General features: G+C 43.4%; 1 protein-coding gene across 2 annotated transcripts in view; it reads right to left on the bottom strand.

Annotated features, from left to right (window-relative positions):
* Positions 1–22,842, bottom strand: part of GLS (glutaminase) — a 746,320-nt gene that overhangs the window by 53,657 nt on the left and 669,821 nt on the right. For both annotated transcript variants that reach the window (XM_077275591.1, XM_077275592.1), the window contains one exon: positions 2,799–2,875. In XM_077275591.1, coding sequence (XP_077131706.1) covers positions 2,799–2,875 — 77 coding nt within the window. The remainder of the gene's footprint in view (positions 1–2,798; positions 2,876–22,842) is intronic.

Below are 22,842 nucleotides of genomic sequence, written 5' to 3'. Positions count from 1 at the left end.
AAAAGCAAAAGAATCAAACAGATTATTCATATATTTGCTTTCAATGAAACAATACAAAAGTGTTTAGAAAGGTACCTTTTATGTTTTTAAAGAAAACTAAAAGTGGAATTATCTGTAGGATCAACCCTCCTATATGAGCATCTAGGTCATAGGAGGCTGAATAAAATTATATATTTTTTTCCTAATATGCAAGAACTATGGGCCGGACACTGATCTCTATGAGAATCTACCTCCAGGGCTTATTATAAATGAGAGGGGGCGTTACCAGTGTGAGACATGTAATGATTGACAGACTGCTCTCCTGATCTACCAGTCTCTCACTGGTAAGTTCTTAACAGTTCATTTACATATTAAGAAAAAAATGGATTTCTTGTGAATTAGACATCAGATCACAAATATCAAGTATCACTTTAGTCAGCTTCCTATGACCTATATGCTCCTTTAAACAGCTTAGGAGGGTTGATCTTATAGATTCCCTTTAAAGGGAACCTGTTAGCTGGCTCATGCTACCCAAACTGTGGGCAGCATGAATAAATGGCTGGCTACGCGATTACAGCCAGGTATATCAAAGTTTGAAGATCTGGCCAGGAACAACAACCAGAGATGAGAGCAGTCCAGGACAAATGTTACATGTTGAACCTGACACGATGTATAAGGCGCTGCAGAGCTGCATAACATGTTTGTGTCCTAAATTTGGTCTCTCCGTTGCGGAGGTATTAGCTATTATAGTATATGGCACCTCAACAGTTAAACTTGTTGAGTCCAAGTGGGCATTATCAGACAAATTTCATTGGGGGCTTGTACTTCTTCCTCTTTCTGACGCTGACCAATCATAGGTAGCAACACAATGGAGAAAGAACAGCATGCTCCCACAATAGCTTAGAACAGGCTCAATGAGAGACATGTATTGATAAACAGTCTGCTCTTCTCACTGCAGTGAGGTGACGTGCTGGAGCTCAGCAGATGCGAGTGTGATTAACTGACAGCTTTCAGCTCTCATCTATGGCAGTCAGTATGGGGGTGGGGCTGTACTGTAGAAGTTGAGTCTCATTGCAAATACTTCTAGAAGCTCTCCTATCAAATTCATAATCAGCTTTATTGTCTGGACCAAATACACATTAGCATTGCCAAAGCAAGTGTAGTGCTCTCAACTCTGTTGTACTGCACCTACCCCCACACTGACTGCTGAATAATATTCAGGTCTGGTGTGTTCCAGTACATGTAATCACTATTTTTTATGTAGAGAGCAGATTATTAATATGCTTCACACAGAGCCTGTCCTATATGGGGGGAATGTTTTCCCCCTTGTATGTAGATGCCTGCTTATGATTGGCAGAGCTGTCAGCACTATGAAAGGAGAGCTACTAAAAGTGTTTATAATGTGACCCAACTCTGCAGCACTGCCCCTCCCCCCACACTGACTGCTGGAGATGTGAGGTAATAGTGGTCAGTTAATCACACATGTCTGCTGTGCTGAAGCTCATGTATTCATGTTGCAGTGAGGACAGAAGATTTATTGTCAATACATGGCTCACAGGGAGCCTGCTCTAAGCTTTTTTTTTGGGGTGGGGGGGTGTTCTTCCTCCAAACTCTGTTGTTGCCTGATTATGATTGGTGAGCTGTGATGTAAAGGATATACGTCACTCAGTCTGTGGATGCACGAGAAGGGTACCAACCTGTATAAAATAAGAGAAAAATAGCTGGCACTTCTTATGAAGTAGAAGAGACAAAGCCTTAATGGTGCAATTCAGAAATCTATTGTTTTGATCTACGAGCCTTAGACCTTCAGTACATGGATTTCCATCATGAAACAAATGCTCAGATTGTGTGCTGTGCAGAAAAGGCGTAAATGTACGCCACAAGGACAAAGGCCTCACTCCAGGCCGTCCAAGCACGCCTGCTCCACACAGCACAAGATCAGCGCTTTCATCACTGGCCAGTGTCAAAAAAAGGAATAAGAATAATATTTGGTGAAAGGTCCTCGTTAAGAGGGTTCTCCAATAAAAGCTTTTTGGTCTTTAGACATGGATACATAAAATATGTTACTTTATTCACCTACTACAGGTTAAGAAGAGCCTCTCCCCGGCTGCCCCCAGTCCTTGCTGACAGACTACAGCAGTGACCTCACAAGTACACACACGTAACTGCTGCAGCCAATCACTAGGCTTATACCCACTTCTTCAGCTGAGTTCAATAATTGCACGACGTGTAGTAACACAATAGGCAGAGTTAAAAAGTTCCAAATGTATTATGTGTGCTCGCAGGTCTCTCATCCCTCTTATCTTCAAGGCAACACCTAAAAAGCGACACGCACAAAAAATGTCTCTGCAGTTCTATTATATGTGCAAAATATCTGATTTTATTATCTTTAAGTAGCAGCAAAGATTCAGGTTGCTCTCCTAGCCCTAGGTATAAAATCCAGGCCAGGCAGTATGGTTTATGGCTCTGATGTTTAGCACTCTGTACTGCCTGTCACCTCTATACAAAACACTTGTAAGCAGAAGAGTTGTTAGCTATCAATATAAAGGTTGGTGGAGGTCTAACCGCTGGGGCCACCACTGACCGTCAGAATGGGTACTTCACGTACTTCCACGTTAAAATGGAGAATAAATGGAGAGCGGTGAAGCGGTGGGTGATAACTTCTCTTCACTGGCCATCCCCTCTAACTACAATTCTTCAAATGAGCTTTCATTTTGTCAGTTCATTCACATCCCGTAAAAATGTTAGTAAAATTTCTCTCGATACAGTATGAGCCTCATTTATGTTCTCAAAGATACATAGTAATACAAATAACATACCTTCTGCGGATGCGACATGCAATGCCGTGCGTGAGTCATAGTCACGTTGTTCCATGTCCATTGCTGACAGGGCAAACCTAGCGAACAAAAGCAATAGTCAAGTTTGAGGTCTGATCTGCAGTTTCAGCCTATTCGGGGTTAAAATTTCACCTAAGATCTGGATTAATTTGGGGCTGCATTAAATTTGCCTTTTTTACATATGTGGCTCAGAGGCGTAGCTTGGGTTTTGGTTTGGGGGGGGGGGGGGGTTTCGAAGCTTCTGAGTGGGCCCCTTACCAGATAACCTTGATTACAACTTGGTGACGCACCCTAATAGTGGAGGAGAACCTCAGCAGATGACCGCGCTGTTGCTGAAAATAATCTCTATATGAAGACCAACATAGATATTACCGCCATCTGGTCAGTGGTAGATACCAGTCCTACAGAACATATACAAGATCACAGCACAGTTGCAGATGGTAACTTACAGAGGACGTTCTTTCTGATGGAATCATTCATTTTTCACATCTTTTCCATCTGGCCCAGACCGACATGACAACTTCTTTCAGCCAGGACTCTGCTACAGAGAATACAACAAAGACACATTTCACGTCTCATATTTTCAGGACATCACCATCTATTCCCAACCTGCACAAACTCATCCTTAAGATACCCCAATGCTGAGCCGCTGCTGCCTTATGTGTCCCTATTACTGTCCCCATAGGCAGCCTGTATAGTATAATGCATCCCCAGAGGCAGCCTGTATAGTATATTGCACCCCCTTAGGCAGCCTGTATAGTATATTGAACCCCCATAGGTAGCCTGTATAGTATATTGCACCCCCATAGGTAGCCTGTATAGTATAATGCACCCCCATATGCAGCCTGTATAGTATATTGCACTCCCATAGGAAGCCTGTATAGTATAACCCTTTCTCATAGGCAGTCGGTATAGTATATTGCACCCCATATGCAGCCTGTATACATAGTATAATGCACCCCCATAGGTAGCCTGTATAGTATATTGCACCCCATATGCAGCCTGTATACATAGTATAATGCAACCCCATAGGTAGCCTGCATAGTATATTGCACCCCCATAGTCAGCCTCTACAGTATAATACACCCCCCATAGGCATACTCTATAACATGATGCACCCCCCAAAAAATAAATCCAATACTCACCTCTCTTCCTCCGCTGCTCCGAGCTCCCGCTCAATGCCTGACAGCGGGCGCTGGGTAGTGACGTCATCGTGCCTGCTGTCAGTGTCTGAGTCAGTGACGTCAGACGCTGACAGGGGGATGATGGGAGAAGGAGCACTGGGCCCCCCCGCCTGCTCAGGGGCCCATAGCTGCCAGGCGGGAGATTGCATCTCCCTGCTCTGCTGGAGAATGTAACTGTATCGGCGCTCTGTGCACGCAAATACATAGCGTAGCTCCGGGTGGGCCCCCTCAGAGCACCGGGCCTGGGGCCACCACACCCTCTGCCTCCCCTGTAGCTATGCTACTGATGTGGCTGATAATGTGTACTCTAGTTTGTGGAACTGTAAGTCCCATCATGCTTTGATTATTTATCAGTTCATGCTGCTAGACTAGATTCACAAGCATTCTAGCATCAATTCTGCAATGCAAAAAGCACATTGATTCTTCATTTAATGCTGAGAAAAAAATATTTTGACATGATCGTGTCCTATCTGTGCACATTATTGCATGTTGACCCTCTTCTAGGCAGGCATGTCACCACAGTAATGTATTTTTTTTTACTCAGAGATGTTTGAGCTCTTGTTTTTTACATGATGAGTTCATTTTACCATTTTGTGATACATAAGACTTTTGGGTCACTTTTTACACTATTTATCATAGTTCTTAAAGGGAACCTGTCACCCCCCAAAATCGAAGATGAGCTAAGCCCACCCCGTGTATCCTGAAAGATGACAAAAATAGGTTAGATTATACTCACCCAGGGGCGGTCGAGCTGCGGTCCGGTCGCGGTCTGGTAAGGCGCCTCCCATCTTCATAGGATGACGTCCTCTTCTTGTCTTCACGCTGCGGCTCCGGCGCAGGCGTACTTTGTCTGCCCTGTTGAGGGCAGAGCAAAGTACTGCAGTGCGCAAGGGCCGGGAAAGGTCAGAGAGGTGCACAAACGTCAATTGAAGTTCACCCTATACCCTGGCATATTAATCCAGAGGAAGGCAAAAAACCCATGATGGAGAAGATAATTCTCAATATTAGGGGAAAAATTCCTTCCCAACTCCACACAAGTCAATCATACAAGTCAACAGCACAGAATTTAGTGCCCATAATGAAATATTATATTTATCAAAAAATGCATCCAGGTCTCCTTGTACTTTAGTAGTGAATCAATCTTTACATCATCATGTGGCAGGGAGTCCCATTGCCTCACTGCTCTTACTGTAAAGAATTGTCATCTGTGATAATGATTAAACCTGCTCTCCTCTAGAGGATACCTCCTTGTTATCACAGGCCCAATTATATAGAAGTCTTTAGATAGATCTCTGTGCTGTTGCCTCATGTATTTGTACATTGTAATAATCATTTTCTTCCAACAATATTAATTCTAATTCAACAATCTTGTTGGTGAGGCTTACATTAGTTACTTTATATTAGTGTACATTAACTTTAGTTGTTTTTTTTTTGTATTTCTATTCCTCCTCAATGTATTATCTGTTAAGTGGAGGTGTTATGGGGGAAGGGGTTAACTCAGTGTGTTAACTGTTTTAACCCCTTCCCCATAACACCTCCACTTTCATTACCTTGGCCTAGGTCACTATCTACACTAGCTTCCACTCCTGTACAGTAATTGCCCACCCCAAGTCCCTAGTTTATACACTCCTCCAACATTGTAGCCACTCTTTCCTCCAGCACATCCTAAGGGTATGTTTCCAGGTCAGGAACGGCTCAGTATTTGCTCAGGATTTGACCCAGGTAAAATCCGCATTTGAGGTTCGTGGCAGGTCACTTGCGTTTTTGATGCCTTTTGGACCATACGCAGTGAAAACGGCAGTGACCCAAGCAAGTTCAAACAAAACGTTTCTTTATTGTGTCACTTCACACAGTCATTTAGCAATACATAGTAAATGGCTTCTTCATCCAGGCCAAAGGAAAATACGGCTTCTTCACATAATCCATCAAAAATACACAGTAACCGGCTTTACTTTGCAGTCCCTACACAGGCAAGACTTCCCCGTCCAGTTTCCCTGGGGCGACCGCACAACGATACCAAGTCTCTTTACTCACGCCGTGCACCAAACGCTATCCTCCGGATTGCAGTCTGGCAAACACAAGACAGCCCGGGACGCAGGGTGTCAGTTCCTTTTGCCCCTGTGTTGCTCCACACACAAAGAGCTCTGCAGACAACTGCTTTGTCTGCCTCCAAACCAACACTGACACACCTCCCCCTCTACTACAGGGCTTTTAATCAGTCACTGCTTCACTATTCTAATTACAGCCACACCTGTGTCTGCAGTACACCCTCATGGCCTCACTACGCTTCCATGCACATTCTGGAGAGCGCATACAGTGCCCCCTAGCTGTAACAGGGGTCACTGCCTCACACTATCTATCTTCTATCTATCTATCAATATATCTATCTATGTATCTATCGATATATCTATCTAGATAGATCGATAGATAGAAATATCTATAGATAGATATATCTATAGATAATACCAAGCCCGATGTTTAGTAATAAACGTAATAAAATGGTACATAAAGAGTTAGGCTGGGATCACACATGCGAGAAACTCGGACAAGTTTCACATCTTAATACCCTTGAGAAAGGTTCAACAAAAGCCGAAACGTCGCCTGCCATGTGAGTCTGAATTAAATCACAGATTTTCACTCAAAGAAAAGGAGTGCTGCCTTCTTTTTTCTAATGTTACTGAATTTTTATGCATAATGGATGGATTGCAGTGAAGGCTTGTGTACCCGATAATATATATTGTGCTGTTCCGCTTTTTTGGTTTCATCTATCGATATATCTATCTATCTTCTATCTATCTATTTATCTATCTATCAATCAATATATCTATCTAGCTATCTATCTATCTTTATATCTATCTAGATAGATCGATCGATCGATCGATAGATAGATAGAAATATCTATAGGTAGCTATATCTATAGATAATACCAAGCCCGATGTTTAGTAATAAACATAATAAAATGGTACATAAAGAGTTGGGCCGGGATCACACATGCGAGAAACTCGGACGAGTCTCGCATCTTAATACCCGGCACTGCCGCCGACACTGCCCCTGTGTCTGACCGTGTACAAAACATACCACAGCTCCTGGCCAGGGGAGGAAGCAAAAGACAATACTGACATTACAGCAGGAGATTGCAGAGGATACATTTTGTGAGGTAAAATATTTTTTGAAAACAGTCAGTGAAATATTTTACCTCGCAAAATGAATCCACTGTGATCCCCTGCTGTAATGTCAGTATTATCTTTTGCTTCCTCCCCTGCCCAGAAGATGTGGTATGCTCCGTACACGGTCAGACACAGTAAATTTTTAAAATGAACTTTAATTCGTGGGAAAACCCCTTTAATGTGACAGGCTTCCTCTGCATCTGCCGCCGGGATGAGCCAAATGATTCACTGCACCTGCGCGTAATTCGCGCAGGCGCAGTAAATCAGACCGCCGCCGTCTTTGTACAGACAGAAAGTGGTGGTCACATTAAAACTGCGCATGTGCTACTCATGTGCAAAGATGGCGGCAGTCAGTGAATCATTCGGCTGATCCCAGTGGCGGCGTGTTCGCGACTGTGTGAGTGTGTGTGTGAGAGTGTGAGTGTGTGCGGTGCGTACGGCGTATAGAGTGTGTGTGTGTGCTGCGGCAGTGTTCCGCTGGTGGTACCGCGCAATGGGTTGGTACCAGCAGCAGTTTCCATATTGAGACACCCATCACTTGGGTGTCCCAATATGGCAGTCGGTGAACTTCCTCCGCTTGGAATTCTAGGATACGGTCACATCTGGACAGAACAGGAAATGAAAACATTACAAGGCAGTTATATAAATAGTCATTTATTTAAAAAAATATAAAATGTTATGTTTAATTATTAATTTTTTCTGTAGCTGCTGGGGGCTGCAATTTTGCTGGTGTGTAAATGTTTAAGGACGACACTTTCACACTGCAAATGTGGAAGCCCCAGGGAGACTGTGGTTGGTGTCCGACTTCATCTCCTAAACTGTGGCTACCTCAGCTATGAACTGGGCATGCCCCCAAGGCTCTCCAGGTAACAGCTATGGGGGAACCAGGCACCATTTTGTTGTAGCCCACCCAGAAGGGGAGTGACATCACACACATGCAAGCAAATCTCGCCCACTTTTACTGCAGTCATAATGTGAGCTAGCAATAAACTAGGTTTTCATTACAAATACGGTATTAATAGCAGATCCCCCAAGTGTCTGAAAGTGGAAAATATCACACCTGTTACCATTCTTTTTAGATTGTATAGCATTAAAAAATATTTTTTTTTAAGTTAAAACTTTGCATTATTTCAATTTTTAAAAAACTTTTTATGACACTCCCTTTAGCCACCTTTAACCTACGACCTAAACTCGAACTTCCTGCTTTGTCATTGGTACTGATGTGCACCATGACTGCTAACAAGCCCCTCCCATTAATTTGTCAACCTAATTCTCAATGTCTAAGACACGTGCAGCACACACTGCTTACAAATCAGTCATATGCAGCGCACATTTCACATATCAGATACATGCAGAACCAGGGTCAGACTGGCCCACCGGGATACCGGTAAAATGCCCGGTGGGCCCCGCCCCAGAGAGAAGGAGGAGGAGGAAAAAAAAAAAAAAAGGGCGCGGGCCCTTTCAATCTTCGGGCAGCGCCAACCACCGCCACGACCAGGGCCCCCCCCCGATGCCAGCGCTGGCATCGGGCCCCCCTTCTAATACCCACACCTCCTCGTTTCGGCAACAGCTACAGTGTCTTCAGCGCCCTCTGACTATGCGACATCTCAGGGCAGAGGGTGCGATGACGTCATCACTGCGCGCTCAGCCTCTCTGTCTTGAGCGTTGCAGAGCTGGAGAGACGCTGAGTGTATGGGACCTGCGGTGGGAACGGGAGAGGTGAGGATTTTACTTTTTCTTTAAATGCATGGAGGAGCGGGGGGCAGCATAATGCTGTGTGGCGGAGTGGGGTCCCATAATACTGAATGGAGGACCTGGGGGGCATAATACTATTTGGAGGAGTGGGGGGCATAATACTGTGTGGAGGAGCGGGGGGCATAATACTGTGTGGAGGAGTGGGGGGCATAATAATGTGTGGAGGAGTGGGGGGCATAATAATGTGTGGAGGAGCGGCATCCCATAATACTCATAATACTGTGTGGAGCAGTGGGCTCCCATGATACTGTATGGAGGAGCGTGGGGGCATAATACTGTATGGGGGAGCAGGGTCCCATGATACTGTGTGGAGGGGTGGGCATCCATGATACTGTATGGAGGAGCGGGGGGGCATAATACTGTGTGAAGGAGTGGGGGGCCCATAATACTGTGTGGAGGGGCGGGTTCCATAATACTCTATATGGAGGAGCGGGGATGCATAATACTGTATGGAGGAGAACGGGGGGGGGGCATACTGCTCTATGGAACAGCAGGTGGGGGCATAATACTGTGTGGAGGAACGGGGTCCCATAATACTGTATGGAGGAGCTGGGGGGGCATAATACTGTGTGGAGGAGCACGGGGCCCACAATACTGTATGTAGGAGCAGGGGGCCCATGATGTGCTGTATGGAGGAGCATTATATGGGGCCCATAATACTTTATGGAGGACTATGTGGTTGGCCGTAATACTGTATGGAGGAGCATTATATGGAGCCAATAATACTGTATGGAGGAGCATTATATGGGACCAATAATACTGTATGGAGGAGCATTATATGGGGCCAATAATATTGTATGGAGGACTATGTGGTTGCCCATAATACTTTATGGCAGACTATGTGGTTGCCCATAATACTGTATGGCGGACTATGTGGTGCCCATAATACTGTATGGAGCACTATGTGGTTGCCCACAATACTGTATGGAGGACTATGAGGTGCCCATAATACTGTATGGAGGAGCATTATATGGGGCCAATACTGTTTGGCGGACTATGTGGTTGCCCATAATACTGTATGGCGGACTATGTGGTTGCTGTACTGTATGGAGGAGCATTATATGGGGCCAATAATACTGTATGGAGCACTATGTGTTGACCATAATACTGTATGGAGGACTATGTGGTTGCCCATAATACTGTATGGCGGACTATGTGGTTGCCCATAATACTGTATGGCGGACCATGAGGTGCCCGTAATACTGTATGGAGCACTATGTGTTGACCATAATACTGTATGGAGGACTATGAGGTGCCCATAATACTGTATGAAGGACTATGTGGTTGCCCATAATACTGTATGGCGCACTGTGTGGTGCCTATATATTGTACTATATCTGTTTTTTTATCTGTGCATCAGGAATCGTGGCATGTATTAAAGGGGCCCACTGATACTCTTTTGCCTGAAGCCCATGAAAACCTGGAGCCAACCCTGGTGACAACGCACATCAAGATGAATGCCGGCTGCAGCTGTGACAGGGAGCTCTGCTCTGTGACAGGCCATGTATTGAAGTCACATAGCAGTTTTGTTAACCCCTTTCTGACATATGACGTACTATCCCGTCGAGGTGGGGTGGGCCCATATGACCACCGATGGGATAGTACGTCATATGCAATCGGCCGCGCTCACGGGGGGAGCGCGGCCGATCGGGGCCGGGTGTCAACTGACTATCACAGCTGACATCCAACACTACGTGCCAGGAGCGGTCATGGACTGCTCCTGGCACATTAACCCCCAGAACACCGCGATCAAACATGATCGCAGTGTTCCGGCAGTATAGGGTAGCATCGCGCAGGGAGGGGGCTCCCTGCGTGCTTCCCTGAGACCCTTGGAGCAACGCGATATGCTCGCGTTGCTCCGAGGGTCTCCTACCTGCTTCTCCCTGCAGGCCCCGGATACAAAATGGCCGCGGGGCTGCTTCCGGGTCCTGCAGGGAGGTGGCTTACAAGCGCCTGCTCAGAGCAGGCACTGGTAAGCCTGCAGCACTGCCTGTCACAGTGCTCTGCAAAGTGTCAGATCAGCGATCTGATCCTATAACATGATGCCCCCCCGGGGCAATGTTATAGTGTAAAAAAAGAAATATTCAGATGTGTAAAAAAAAAAAAAAAAAAAAAAATCCTAAATAAAGAAAAAAAAAAATATTGTTCCAATAAATACATTTCTTTATCTAAATAAAAAAAACAAACAATAATAGTACACATATTTAGTATCGCCGCGTCCGTAACGACCCGTCCTATAAAACAGTCTCACTAGTTAACCCCTTCAGTGAACACCGTAAAAAAAAAAAAAAAAGAGGCAAAAAACAACGTTTTATTATCATACCGCCAAACAAAAAGTGGAATAACACACGATCAAAAAGACGGATATAAATAACCATGGTACCGATGAAAACGTCATCTTGTTCCGCAAAAAAAGAGCTGCCATAGAGCATCATCAGCGAAAAAAAAAAAAAGTTATAGTCCTCCGAATAAAGCGATGCAAAAAGAATTATTTTTTATATAAAATAGTTTTTATCGTATAAAAGCGCCAAAACATAAAACAATGATATAAATGAGGTATCGCTGTAATCGTACAGACCAGAAGAATAAAACTGCTTTATCAATTTTATGAAACGCAAAATGGTATAAATGCTCCCCCCCCAAAAGAAATTCTTGAATAATTGGCTTTTGGTCATTCTGCCTCACAAAAATCGGAATAAAAAGCAATCATAAAATGTCACATGCCCAAAAATCGTACCAATAAAAAAAGTCAACTCGTCCCGCAAAAAACAAGACCTCACATGACTCTGTGGACCAAAGTATGGAAAAATTATAGCTCTCAAAATGTGGAGACGCAAAAACTATTTTTTGCAATAAAAAGCATCTTTTAGTGTGTGACAGCTGCCAATCATAAAAATCTGCTAAAAGCCCCGCTATAAAAGTAAATCAAACCCCCTTCATCACCCCCTTAGTTAGGGAAAAATAATAAAATAAAAAAATGTATATATTTCCATTTTCCCATTAGGGTTAGGGTTAGGGCTAGGGTTAGGGCTAGGGTTGGGGCTAGGGTTGGGGCTAAAGTTAGGGTAAGGGTTGGGGCTAAATTTAGGGTTAGGGTTGGGGCTAAAGTTAGGGTTTGGATTACATTTATGGTTGGGATTAGGGTTACGGGTGTGTCAGGGTTAGGGTTATGATTGGGATTAGTGTTAGGGGTGTGTTAGATTTAGGGGTATGGTTAGGGTTGGGATTAGGGTTAGGGTGTGTGTTGGGGTTAGGGGTGTGGTTGGGGTTAGGAGCATGTTCTGGTTAGGGTTATGGTTATAGTTGGGATTAGGGTTAGGAATGTGTTTGGGTTAGGGGTGTGTTAGGGTTAGGGTTTTAATTAGAATTGGGGGGTTTCCACTGTTTAGGCACATCAGGGGCTCTCCAAACGCGACATGGCGTCCGATCTCAATTCCAGCCAATTCTGCGTTGAAAAAGTAAAACAGTGCTCCTTGCCTTCCGAGCTCTCCCGTGCCCCCAAACAGGGGTTTACCCCAACATATGGGGTATCAGCGTACTCGGCACAAATTGGACAACAAGTTTTGGGGTCCAATTTCTCTTGTTACTCTTGGGAAAATAAAAATTTGGGGGGCTTAAAAACCCTTTTTGTGGGAAAAAAATGATTTTTTATTTTCACGGCTCTGCGTTATAAACTGAAACACTTGGGGGTTCAAAGCTCTCACAACACATCTAGATAAGTTCCTTGGGGGGTCTAGTTTCCAATATGGGGTCACTTGTGGGGGGTTTCTACTGTTTAGGTATATTAGTGGTTCTGCAAACGCAATGTGACACCTGCAGACCATCTCAGTCTGCAATCCAAACGGCGCTCCTTCCCTTCCGAGCGCTGCCATGCGCCCAAATGGTGGTTCCCCCCACATATGGGGTATCAGCATACACAGGACAAATTGGGCAACAACTTTTGGGGTCTAATTTCTCCTGTTACCCTTGGGAAAATACAAAACTGGGGGCTAAAAAATAATTTTTGTGAAAAAAAAAGGAATTTTTAATTTCACGGCTCTGCGTTATAAACTGTAGTGAAACACTTGGGGGTTCAAAGCCCTCACAACACATCTAGATAAGTTCCTTAGGGGGTCTACTTTCCAAAATAGTGTCACTTGTTGGAGGTTTCAATGTTTAGGCACATCAGGGGCTCTCCAAGCGCGACATAGTGTCCCATCTCAATTCCAGTTAATTTTGCATTGAAAAGTCAAACGGCGCTCCTACCCTTCCAAGCTCTGCCATGCGCCCAAACAGTGGTTTACCCCACATATAGGGTATTGGCATACTCAGGACAAATTGCACAACAATTTTTGGGGTCCAATTTCTTCTCTTACCCTTGGGAAAATAAAAAATTGGGGGCGAAAATATCATTTTTGTGAAAAAATATGATTTGTATTTTTACGGCTTTGCATTATAAACTTCTGTGAAGCACTTGGTGGGTCAAAGTGCTCACCACACATCTAGATAAGATAGTGGTTTACCCCCACAAATGGGGTATCGGTGTACTCAGGACAGATTGTAGAACAACTTTTGGGGTCCATTTTCTCCTGTTACCCTTGGTAGAATAAAACAAATTGGAGCTGAAGTTAATTTTTTGTGAAAAAAAGGTAAATGTTTATTTTTTTTTAAACATTCCAAAAATTCCTGTGAAACACCTGAACGGTTAATAAACTTCTTAAATGTGGTTTGAGTACCTTGAGGGGTGCAGTTTTTAGAATCGTGTCACATTTGGTTATTTTCTATCATATAGGCCCCTCAAAATGACTTCAAATGTGATGTGGTCCCTAAATAAATGGTGTTGTAAAAACGAGAAATTGCTGGTCAACTTTTAACCCTTATAACTCCCTAACAAAAAACAATTTTGGTTCCAAAATTGTGCTGATGTAAAGTAGACATGTGGGAAATGTTACTTATTAAGTATTTTCTGTGACATATCTCTGTGATTTAAGGGCATAAAAATTCAAAGTTGAAAAATTGCAAAATTTTCAAAATTTTCGCCAAATTTGTTTTTTTCACAAATAAACGCAGGTAATATCAAAGAAATTTTACCACTACCATGAAGTACAATATGTCACGAGAAAACAATGTCAGAAGCATCAGGATCCATTGAACCGTTCCAGAGTTACAACCTCATAAAGGGACAGTGGTCAGAATTGTAAAAATTGGCCCGGCCATTAACGTGCAAACCACCCTTGGGGGTAAAGGGGTTAAATGACTCCTGCAGCCTTTGATATGCCGGCGGCCTTTCAATTTTACTGCTATGTGACGTCAGCGCGCGGCCTGTCACAGAGCAGAGATCCCTGTCACAGCTGCAGTCGGCAGCCATTGTAACGACCACGCCGAATATGAAGCCACAAGAGGATGCTGGAGAGCGCAGGTGTCAGGACTCTGAACATTTTGATTACCTTTTGTGCATTACTGCCCTTTTCCAAGATGGCGTCTTTGGTCTCATGTGCACTGTGTCTTCCTGCTATATAACTCCACCCCAGCCTTTAGTCTGTGCTAGAGTATTCTGCCTTGCATCCAACTCCTGATGACTCCTTGGCTTTGCACCTGCACCTGCTCCTGTGAACCTGTGTGGAGATCCTGCTACTCAGCTCTGAGTTTCTGCTGCATACATCGGTTTCCAGTAATCCTCCATCTGGCTGCTTGTGTTTGTTTCCATCTGCATTTGCTGCTGTTGCTGCTCTGCTTAAACCTGAGACTTTTACCCAGGCCTCCCTGGTTGTGCTAAGATATTATTTGAACTGCCTTATAAGCATATCTATCTGTGTTCGGACTACCAAGGACTTGTTCGTGTCAAGTATCCTCAAGAATAAATGTGCTTCATAGACTTTCTGCGTGATTGCATTTTCATCTGAAGTTTCCTATAGACTGTTAAGCTGCGTTTAATATTTACACCAAGTGTTGTGGACTTGAGTTTCTCTCTGCACCTCTTTGAATCAAAGTGTGATAATATAGACCACCACTTATAAAACTGTGTCCTGTAGTTGTCTTGTTCCATGCAAAGAGTTTCCTAAGTTATCCCTTATAATCTTTAATGGATACTCTAGCTTCAAAAGAGGAGACTGCTGGAACAATGACTGCAGAAAGCAGACTAGAGCAGGTGTTCTCCATAATTAGATCACTGCAGAAAGATGTGGAAGGTCTGCAAAAGAAGTTTGGAAGCTTTGAACACAATCAACAAGTGTTTGGACAAACTTTGCAGGACTTAAGCACCCGCATGGCAGCCCAGGAAAACAAACTTGCTGGTATAGAGTCCCAGTATGGACGGGCTTTTCAGGACATAAGCACGCAAATGGCTGCACAAGCGACTTTACCATCTGGGCAACCGCCACCAGCTGGCCACCTAAGTTGCCCCCATTCAGATTTAATGGTGATCGTGACAAATTTCGTGGCTTTGTGAATCAATGTATGCTATATTTTGATGTGCATGCTGACCGTTTTCCCAATGATAGATCCAAAGTATTGTGTGTAATAATGCTGCTGACCTCACGAGCGCTCGCCTGTTCGAATCCGATGATTGAGTCTCGTGACCCGCGGTTAAATAATTTGTACAATTTTTTGCCCGCTATGGCATTAATGTTTGATGACCCTAATCGCCGTGCAACAGCTGAATCTGCTTTATTGTCTTTACGCCAGGCTAAACGTTCTGTTATTGTGTATGCTACTGAATTCAGGAGATTAGCGGTAGATACTAATTGGGACAGTTATGTACAATTACCTATTTTTAAAAGGGGTCTGTCTAGCATTGTAAAGGATGAATTAGCTTGCTCTGAATCACCACAAGAGCTAGAAACATTTATACAGCATTGTGTGCGCATTGACATTCGCCTTACTGAGCGTAGGCAGGAGAAGTTTGCTGCATATAACCGTATTTCTAACTTTTCCCTTCCTTCCAAAGAGCCTGCAGGTAAAGCATCTCAAGAGGTAGAGGAGGTGCCCATGCAAATTGATTCTGTTCAGAGGCGCGAGAGTAATGAGCACCAGGAGCATCGCTTTCGAGAAAGTCTATGTTTCTACTGCGGCCAGTCTGACCACTTTCTAATCAACTGTCCCAAGTGTCCCAAGCGGCCTAACAAGGTGCTAGCAGCAGTAGGGGAGTATGACAACTATGATGATGAATCTGACATCTCTGAATGTAGCCTGCCTTTAAACACTGTATTCCATTCACTTTCTATGACTTCACCAGCCAAGGAGCTAAATGAAAAGAACTCTCACTGTTCTCTCCCAATTAAGATCCTGTGTACAGGACTGTGGATTTCCAGTGCAGCTATGATTGACTCTGGTGCAGGTGGCAATTTTATGGATATCGCATTTGCCAAGGAACATGGTATTGAAATTCAGCAAAGAGCCTCTCCAATTACCATGGAAACAGTGGATGGGTCACCTTTAATCTCCGGGCCTGTGGATCAGGAGACCACCCCCCTTGAGATTTTGTTGGAGCCTAATCATCAAGAGCAACTCTCTTTCTTGTTAATTTCTTCTCCTCATTTTCCTGTGATTTTAGGCATCCCTTGGCTGCGTTCTCAGAATCCAACTATCAACTGGGAGACCAAGGAGATTATCTTTCCAACAAGGAGCAACTCAGCATTAACTGAAGCTGTTCCCGAGTCCACAGCTACGGAACCACCGGTACAGGTATTTACTTTACCTTCAGCATATAAAGAGTTCTCTGACATCTGTGACAAGAAGAATGCAGATTAGCTTCCTCCACACAGGCATTATGACTGTCCCATTGAGTTGCTTCCTGGGGCAGCTATTCCTTTTGGCGGCACCTGAGCTTCAAGCCTTAAAGGAGTATATTGATGAAAATCTGGCCAAAGGCTTCATACGTCCTTCTTCTTCACCAGCAGGGGCACCTATATTTTTTGTAAAGAAGAAGGATGGGTCTCTCAGACCCTGTGTGGACTATCGAGAGCTCAATAAGGTAACCATACGAAATCGTTACCCTTTGCCTCTGATTCCCGAATTACTGGAAAGAGTCCGCCATGCTAAGGTGTTCTCTAAACTGGATCTTCGTGGTGCTTATAATTTGGTGCGTATTCGTCCAGGGGATGAGTGGAAGACAGCATTCCGATGCCGGTATGGACACTTTGAATATCTCGTGATGCCCTTCGGGCTTTGTAATGCCCCTGCAACATTTCAACACCTTGCTAATGACATTTTCAGAGATTTGTTGGACCAGTTTGTGGTGATCTATTTGGACGATATTCTAATCTGACTCTCTACAGGAACATGAAGAACATGTCAAAACTGTTTTAAGACGTCTGAAAGAGAACCATCTGTATATCAAGCCGGAGAAATGCGAGTTCCATCGTTCTGAAATACAGTTCTTAGGTTATATTATCTCTCCCCTGGGGCTGAACATGGAATCTGGTAAGATTCAGGCTATCCTTGACTGGCCGGTACCCAAGAACGTTAAGGAGGTGCAACGTTTTATTGGTTTTGCAAATTTCTACAGACGTTTTATTCAAAATTTTTCTGATATTGTCCGTCCCATTACTTCCTTGACAAAGAAGGAAAAGCCCTTTTAAGTGGTCATCACAGGCTCAAGAAGCTTAAGATCTGTTTCACCTCAGCACCGCTGTTGATACACCCAGATCCAACACTTTCTTTCATTGTGGAGGTGGATGCTTCTGATAATGCTTTGGGGGCTATTCTCTCCCAAAGAACTGGAGAGAAGGGTCTGCTACATCCTTGTGCTTTCTTTTTCCTTAGACTAACCTCAGCAGAGAAGAATTACTATGTGGGAGACAAGGAATTGCTGGCTATTATTGCGGCTTTCAAGGAATGGAGGCATCATCTGCAAGCAGCTGCACAACAGATCATAGTGCTTACTGACCATCACAATTTAGAGTTCCTCAGATACGCTAGATGTCTTTCTCCTCGTCAGGCTCGTTGGAATTTTTTTTTTTTTTTCCAATTCGTTTATTAATGCAGAATAAATCAAACGATACACACATTTGCATTTGTTACTATCAGTTACAACATGAAATACAAATAATTACAGTGCAACATCACATCCAAGTAATACAAGAATAGCAAACTGTGTATGTCAAATCATTAGTACTTATAAACTACCTATTATAGAACATTAACTACTTTAACTACCAATAGTAAGTCGCCAAAGAAAATTCTACATAAATCTCGCCCTTTAAGCGATGCCCCGGAAACAATAAATCTAACTGCTTACATAAGTGTTAAATTGTAAATTAGTGTGATCTATAGAGTATGATGTGAAGAATTCCATCTACCCCAAATCTTTTCAAATTTACCTGGGCATCCTCTGTTTTGGTACAATGTTCTTTCATATGGAATAATCGAGTTTACTAATTCCACCCAAGCTCTGAGAGACGGGTGAGAACCACCCATCCACCTTAACGCTAACACCTTCTGTGCCATAAAAAGTGCCTATCATAGAAAAATCCCAGTGCAATGATGCCAGGATTCCATATCCCACACTCCGAATAAGCAGGTCAATGGCTCAAGTGGGACAGGAATCGACAATAAGGATGTTAGTAATTTTGTCACCTCTTTCCAATAATGAAAAATTACAAGGCACTTCCAAAGCATGTGGATAAAATCTGTATCACGAGTATGACACCTTAGGCAATCTGACGAGAGGAGGCGACCCATTTTAAAGAGTCGTGTCGGGGTCAAATAAGACTGATATATAATATATAATTGAGTCATCCTTGTTGTGAACTCTATTTCTGGGCTCCCTCTTGTGGTCACAAGTGGTACTGTGTGAGTGCTGTCTTTCTGCAGGTTTGTGACTGGCATCAGCTGTCTCGTTATCTGTGGGCTGGTTTTCTATTTAAGCTCACTTGGACTCTCAGTCTATGCCTGCTGTCAATGTATTCAGTGCTATTCTGATTCCTTCTGACTACCTTGCTCCGTTTCCGTTTTGTTAATTTTTTTGATCATCAGTGTTCTATTTGTTTCTTGTCCAGCTTGCTAATATGTGATTTCCCAGCTTGCTGGTAGCTCTATGGGGCTGAGTTTCTCCCCCCACACCGTTAGTTGGTGTGGGGGTTCTTGAATTTTCAGCGTGGATATTTTGGTAGGGTTTTTTGCTGACCGCACAGTTCGCTATCTGTCTTCTGCTATCTAGTATTAGCGGGCCTCATTTGCTGAATCTGTTTTCATTCCTACGTGTGTCTTTTCTCCTTACCTCACCGTTATTATTTGTTGGGGGCTTCCTATATCTTTGGGGTTATTTTTCTTGAGGCAAGTGAGGTCTTGCTTTCTCTTTAGGGGTAGTCAGTTTCTCAGGCTGCGTCGAGACGTCCAGGATTTTAGGCACGTTCACCGGCTACCTTTAGTGTGTTTGGATAGGATCAGTTTTTGCGGTCAGTCCAGTTACCATCTCCCTAGAGCTCGTGTCTATGTTTAGTTACTTAGCTAGTATTTCCTGTGATCCCCAGCCACTGGGATCATAACACATCCTATTGTTAATCGAAGGGGAGACTTTAGTTGGAGAATCCAGAATATCATCCCATTCCTCTCCCAATACATCAGGAAGAAGACCCTCCCACTTCCCCTTGATAGAATTTATGGCAGACACAACTCCCTGGGACAACAAATATGTATATAAAGAGGATATGAGTCCTTGAGGACCCTGTGAGTTGAGAATGCCTATCAAAGGCAAAGATGAAATAGCCCGACTTGTACCTATATTCCGCATGTGTGACTGGAAAGCTGACCTTAATTGTAAATAATGGAAGAATTGAGTTCTCGGGATATCATAAGTATTCTGTAAGTGTTCAAAGGATATAAAGACCCCTTGGTCATATATGTCGCTGATCGAGAGAACACCGCACAAAACCCAATATTCGGTAGATGGATGGTTCAGCAACTCCGGGAAATAACCTTTATTCCACAATGGCATTTCAGCCACTATATCTACAAACCTGATGATTTTTTTAATTTGCCTCCATATTAATCTTGCCAACCGGAGTAGAGGCAGCAAACGAGGAGCACTAACCTTCTCTGACTCCAAAAACCCCAGTGGACAATCAATCCTGGCCGAGTGGAGCAGATGACTCTCAGAGTTAGGTAGAGAATTATTAGGCATCCATTTATTTATCGCCTTAGCTTGTCCTGCAAGGTAGTACAAATAGAAATCTGGTAAAGCCGCCCTTCCCGCCTGCCTCGGTCTCTGCAGAGCAGACAGTGTAAGTTTGGGCCTGGCCTTCCCCCAAATAAAGGACGTAATTAGGGAATTTAAACTCGCAAAGAAGGATTTAGGTACTGGCACAGCACTATGCTGAAAGCAGTAACTAAGTTTGGGGAGCAATACCATTTTAATTAGATTAATACGGCCAGCAACCGAGAGTGGGAGTTTGTTCCAGATTGCAAATTTAGATTTGACCAAATCCAGTAATGGGTAAATATTAAGTTGTAGATCAAGTCGACTATGTTGAGACATATGGATACCTAAATATTTAAAATTAGAGACAATAGGTAGCGACGAATAAGTTTCAAGACGGGGCGTTGGGGTATGAGAAAGATGCAGCAAAGTAGATTTATCCCAATTTATATAGAGACCGGAGAATTTACTAAATTTATCTATGGTCGTTATCACTTGTGGTAGTGTTTCCTCTACTTTATCCATAAATATTATCATGTCGTCAGCATAAAGACCAATGGTATCTACACGACCCGCAATATTTATACCCTTAATATCCGAGGAGGACCTTATACGTATTGCCAGAGCCTCTATTGCAAGGGCAAAGAGAACCGGGGATAGAGGACATCCCTGACAAGTTCCTCTATGTAAGGCAAAGGGTTCAGAGATAGAATTGTTCACAATTATACGTGCCTTGGGATTCTTATAGAGTATACCTATCCCTCTCAAGAATTTATCCCCAAAACCGTATTTCTGTAGACAGGCAGAGAGAAAAGGCCATTCAAGAGAATCAAATGCCTTGGCTGTATCCAGCGACGCTAATGCCCAATTATTATCTGATTCTAAAGAACTATATTGAATCACTGATTGAACCCGCCTAATATTAATGGAGGTAGTCTTCCCAGGCATAAAACCAGTTTGGTCTGGATGTATAAGGTCTAGTATGATCGTGTTCAGTCTAGTAGCCAAAATTTTGGTGAAAATTTTATAATCTACGTTTACCAGCGATATGGGGCGATACGATCCACATTCCAAAGGTTCCTTCCCTTCCTTCTTAAGCAGTATAATATCTGCATCATAAAATGTTTCAGGCATGGATCCTCCCTCCCATATTCCCTGGAGCACCTTCAATAAGAGTGGTGCCAATTTGTCCCAGTATTTCTTGTATAATTCGATGGGAAACCCGTCAGGCCCAGGGGCTTTTCCAGTAGCCATATCTGTCATAGCCTGCTGAACTTCCTCCAATGTGAACTCAGCATCCATAAAGGTCTGTTGGGTTGGATTTAATGAGGGGAACGCCACATCCGACAGATAGTCTAAACATTCCGAAACATTGAAACCAATTCCAGACCTATATAATAATTTATAATAATTATGGAAACATCGAAGTATTTCATCAGTAGAAGATACTAATGAGCCATCAGGTGTTCGAATCTGTAGTATTGTATTAGAAGTATTATGTTGGCGCACTAAAAAAGCTAGAAATGTACTGCCTTGATTCCCCAATTCAAAGTAGGATTGACGGGTAAAGAATAGTTTGCATTTCGATTTAGTATCTATGTGTTCAGCATATAGCCTCTGAGAAGCAAGCCATTCAACTCTGTTACCGCTGGTTTGGTTAGTTACATAAGCGGCCTTCAAGTACTTCAACCGCCGCTCCATCTCATCATCCTCCCTCGCCGTTGTCTTTTTAATATAAGAAATTGTAGAAGACAAACACCCCCTTAAGTATGCTTTTAAAGTATCCCAAAACAAACTAAAATTTGAAGGTTCCGGGTGAGTTAAGATAAAACAGTTCAGCTGATCAACCGTTTTATCACTAGAACCTATTAATTTCAACCAGAAGGGATTCAGTTTCCAAGGCATATTATTACTGGATTGACTGTATTTAAGTTTAAAAATAATTGGGCTGTGGTCCGATATCCCCCTATTACCATGCTCACCACTATCTACCCACAATGCCAGCCCACTGGATCCAAAAATATATTCTATACAAGATAGAGATTGCCTGGTAGACGAGTGACAGGTATACCCCCTAGCCTCAGGGTGACGTATTCTCCATAGGTCTAGCCACCCGCTACCACCCATAAACAATGCCAATTGGAGGAGGGGACCCACCAGGTATCGCGTCATCCAGTCTCAATCTATCCATGGAATTTATCCATAACCAGATTAAAATCTCCCATACAAACAACGTTGGCACCAGGGTAATTTAAGGAAAAACACAGTGCCATGCGGAGAACCGATGTATTAGCCGGGGGGGGGGGGGGGGAGGGGGGGTTATAGACACATAATATCACATATTCACGTGAATTAATGAAGGCGTGTACAAAGACAAAACGACCCTCGGGGTCCCTTTGTGCCTCCCTGGCTTCCCATCTAACATCCCTATGTATCAGAAGCTTCTTGAGTAGCTGGTGTGGAATGCATGGAGAGACCACTGTACCCACGGCTTATGTACACATCTAACTGTATCCCTAGTCAGACGTGTCTCCTCCAGGGCAACAACATGAGGATGATAACGTTTAATCTGCGAGAATACCTTTATTTTCTTACGGGGAGTCTTAACACCCCGTATATTCCAGGTCATACATATAATCTCAGACCCCATATCCACACGTAATAGAAGGAATATCATACATCAGAACTGGAGCAGGAATCAGGGACATCACACAGAGCACAAAAATATTAATGGCGGCGACCATATACATCAAACAGTCAGAACTAGTATAAAAAACCAAACAAAACAAAACTTGAACAGTAGA

The sequence above is a fragment of the Ranitomeya variabilis genome, chromosome 7 (assembly GCF_051348905.1).
Source record: "Ranitomeya variabilis isolate aRanVar5 chromosome 7, aRanVar5.hap1, whole genome shotgun sequence".
NCBI lineage: Eukaryota > Metazoa > Chordata > Amphibia > Anura > Dendrobatidae > Ranitomeya > Ranitomeya variabilis.
This window is presented reverse-complemented; position numbering and strand designations above follow the sequence as displayed.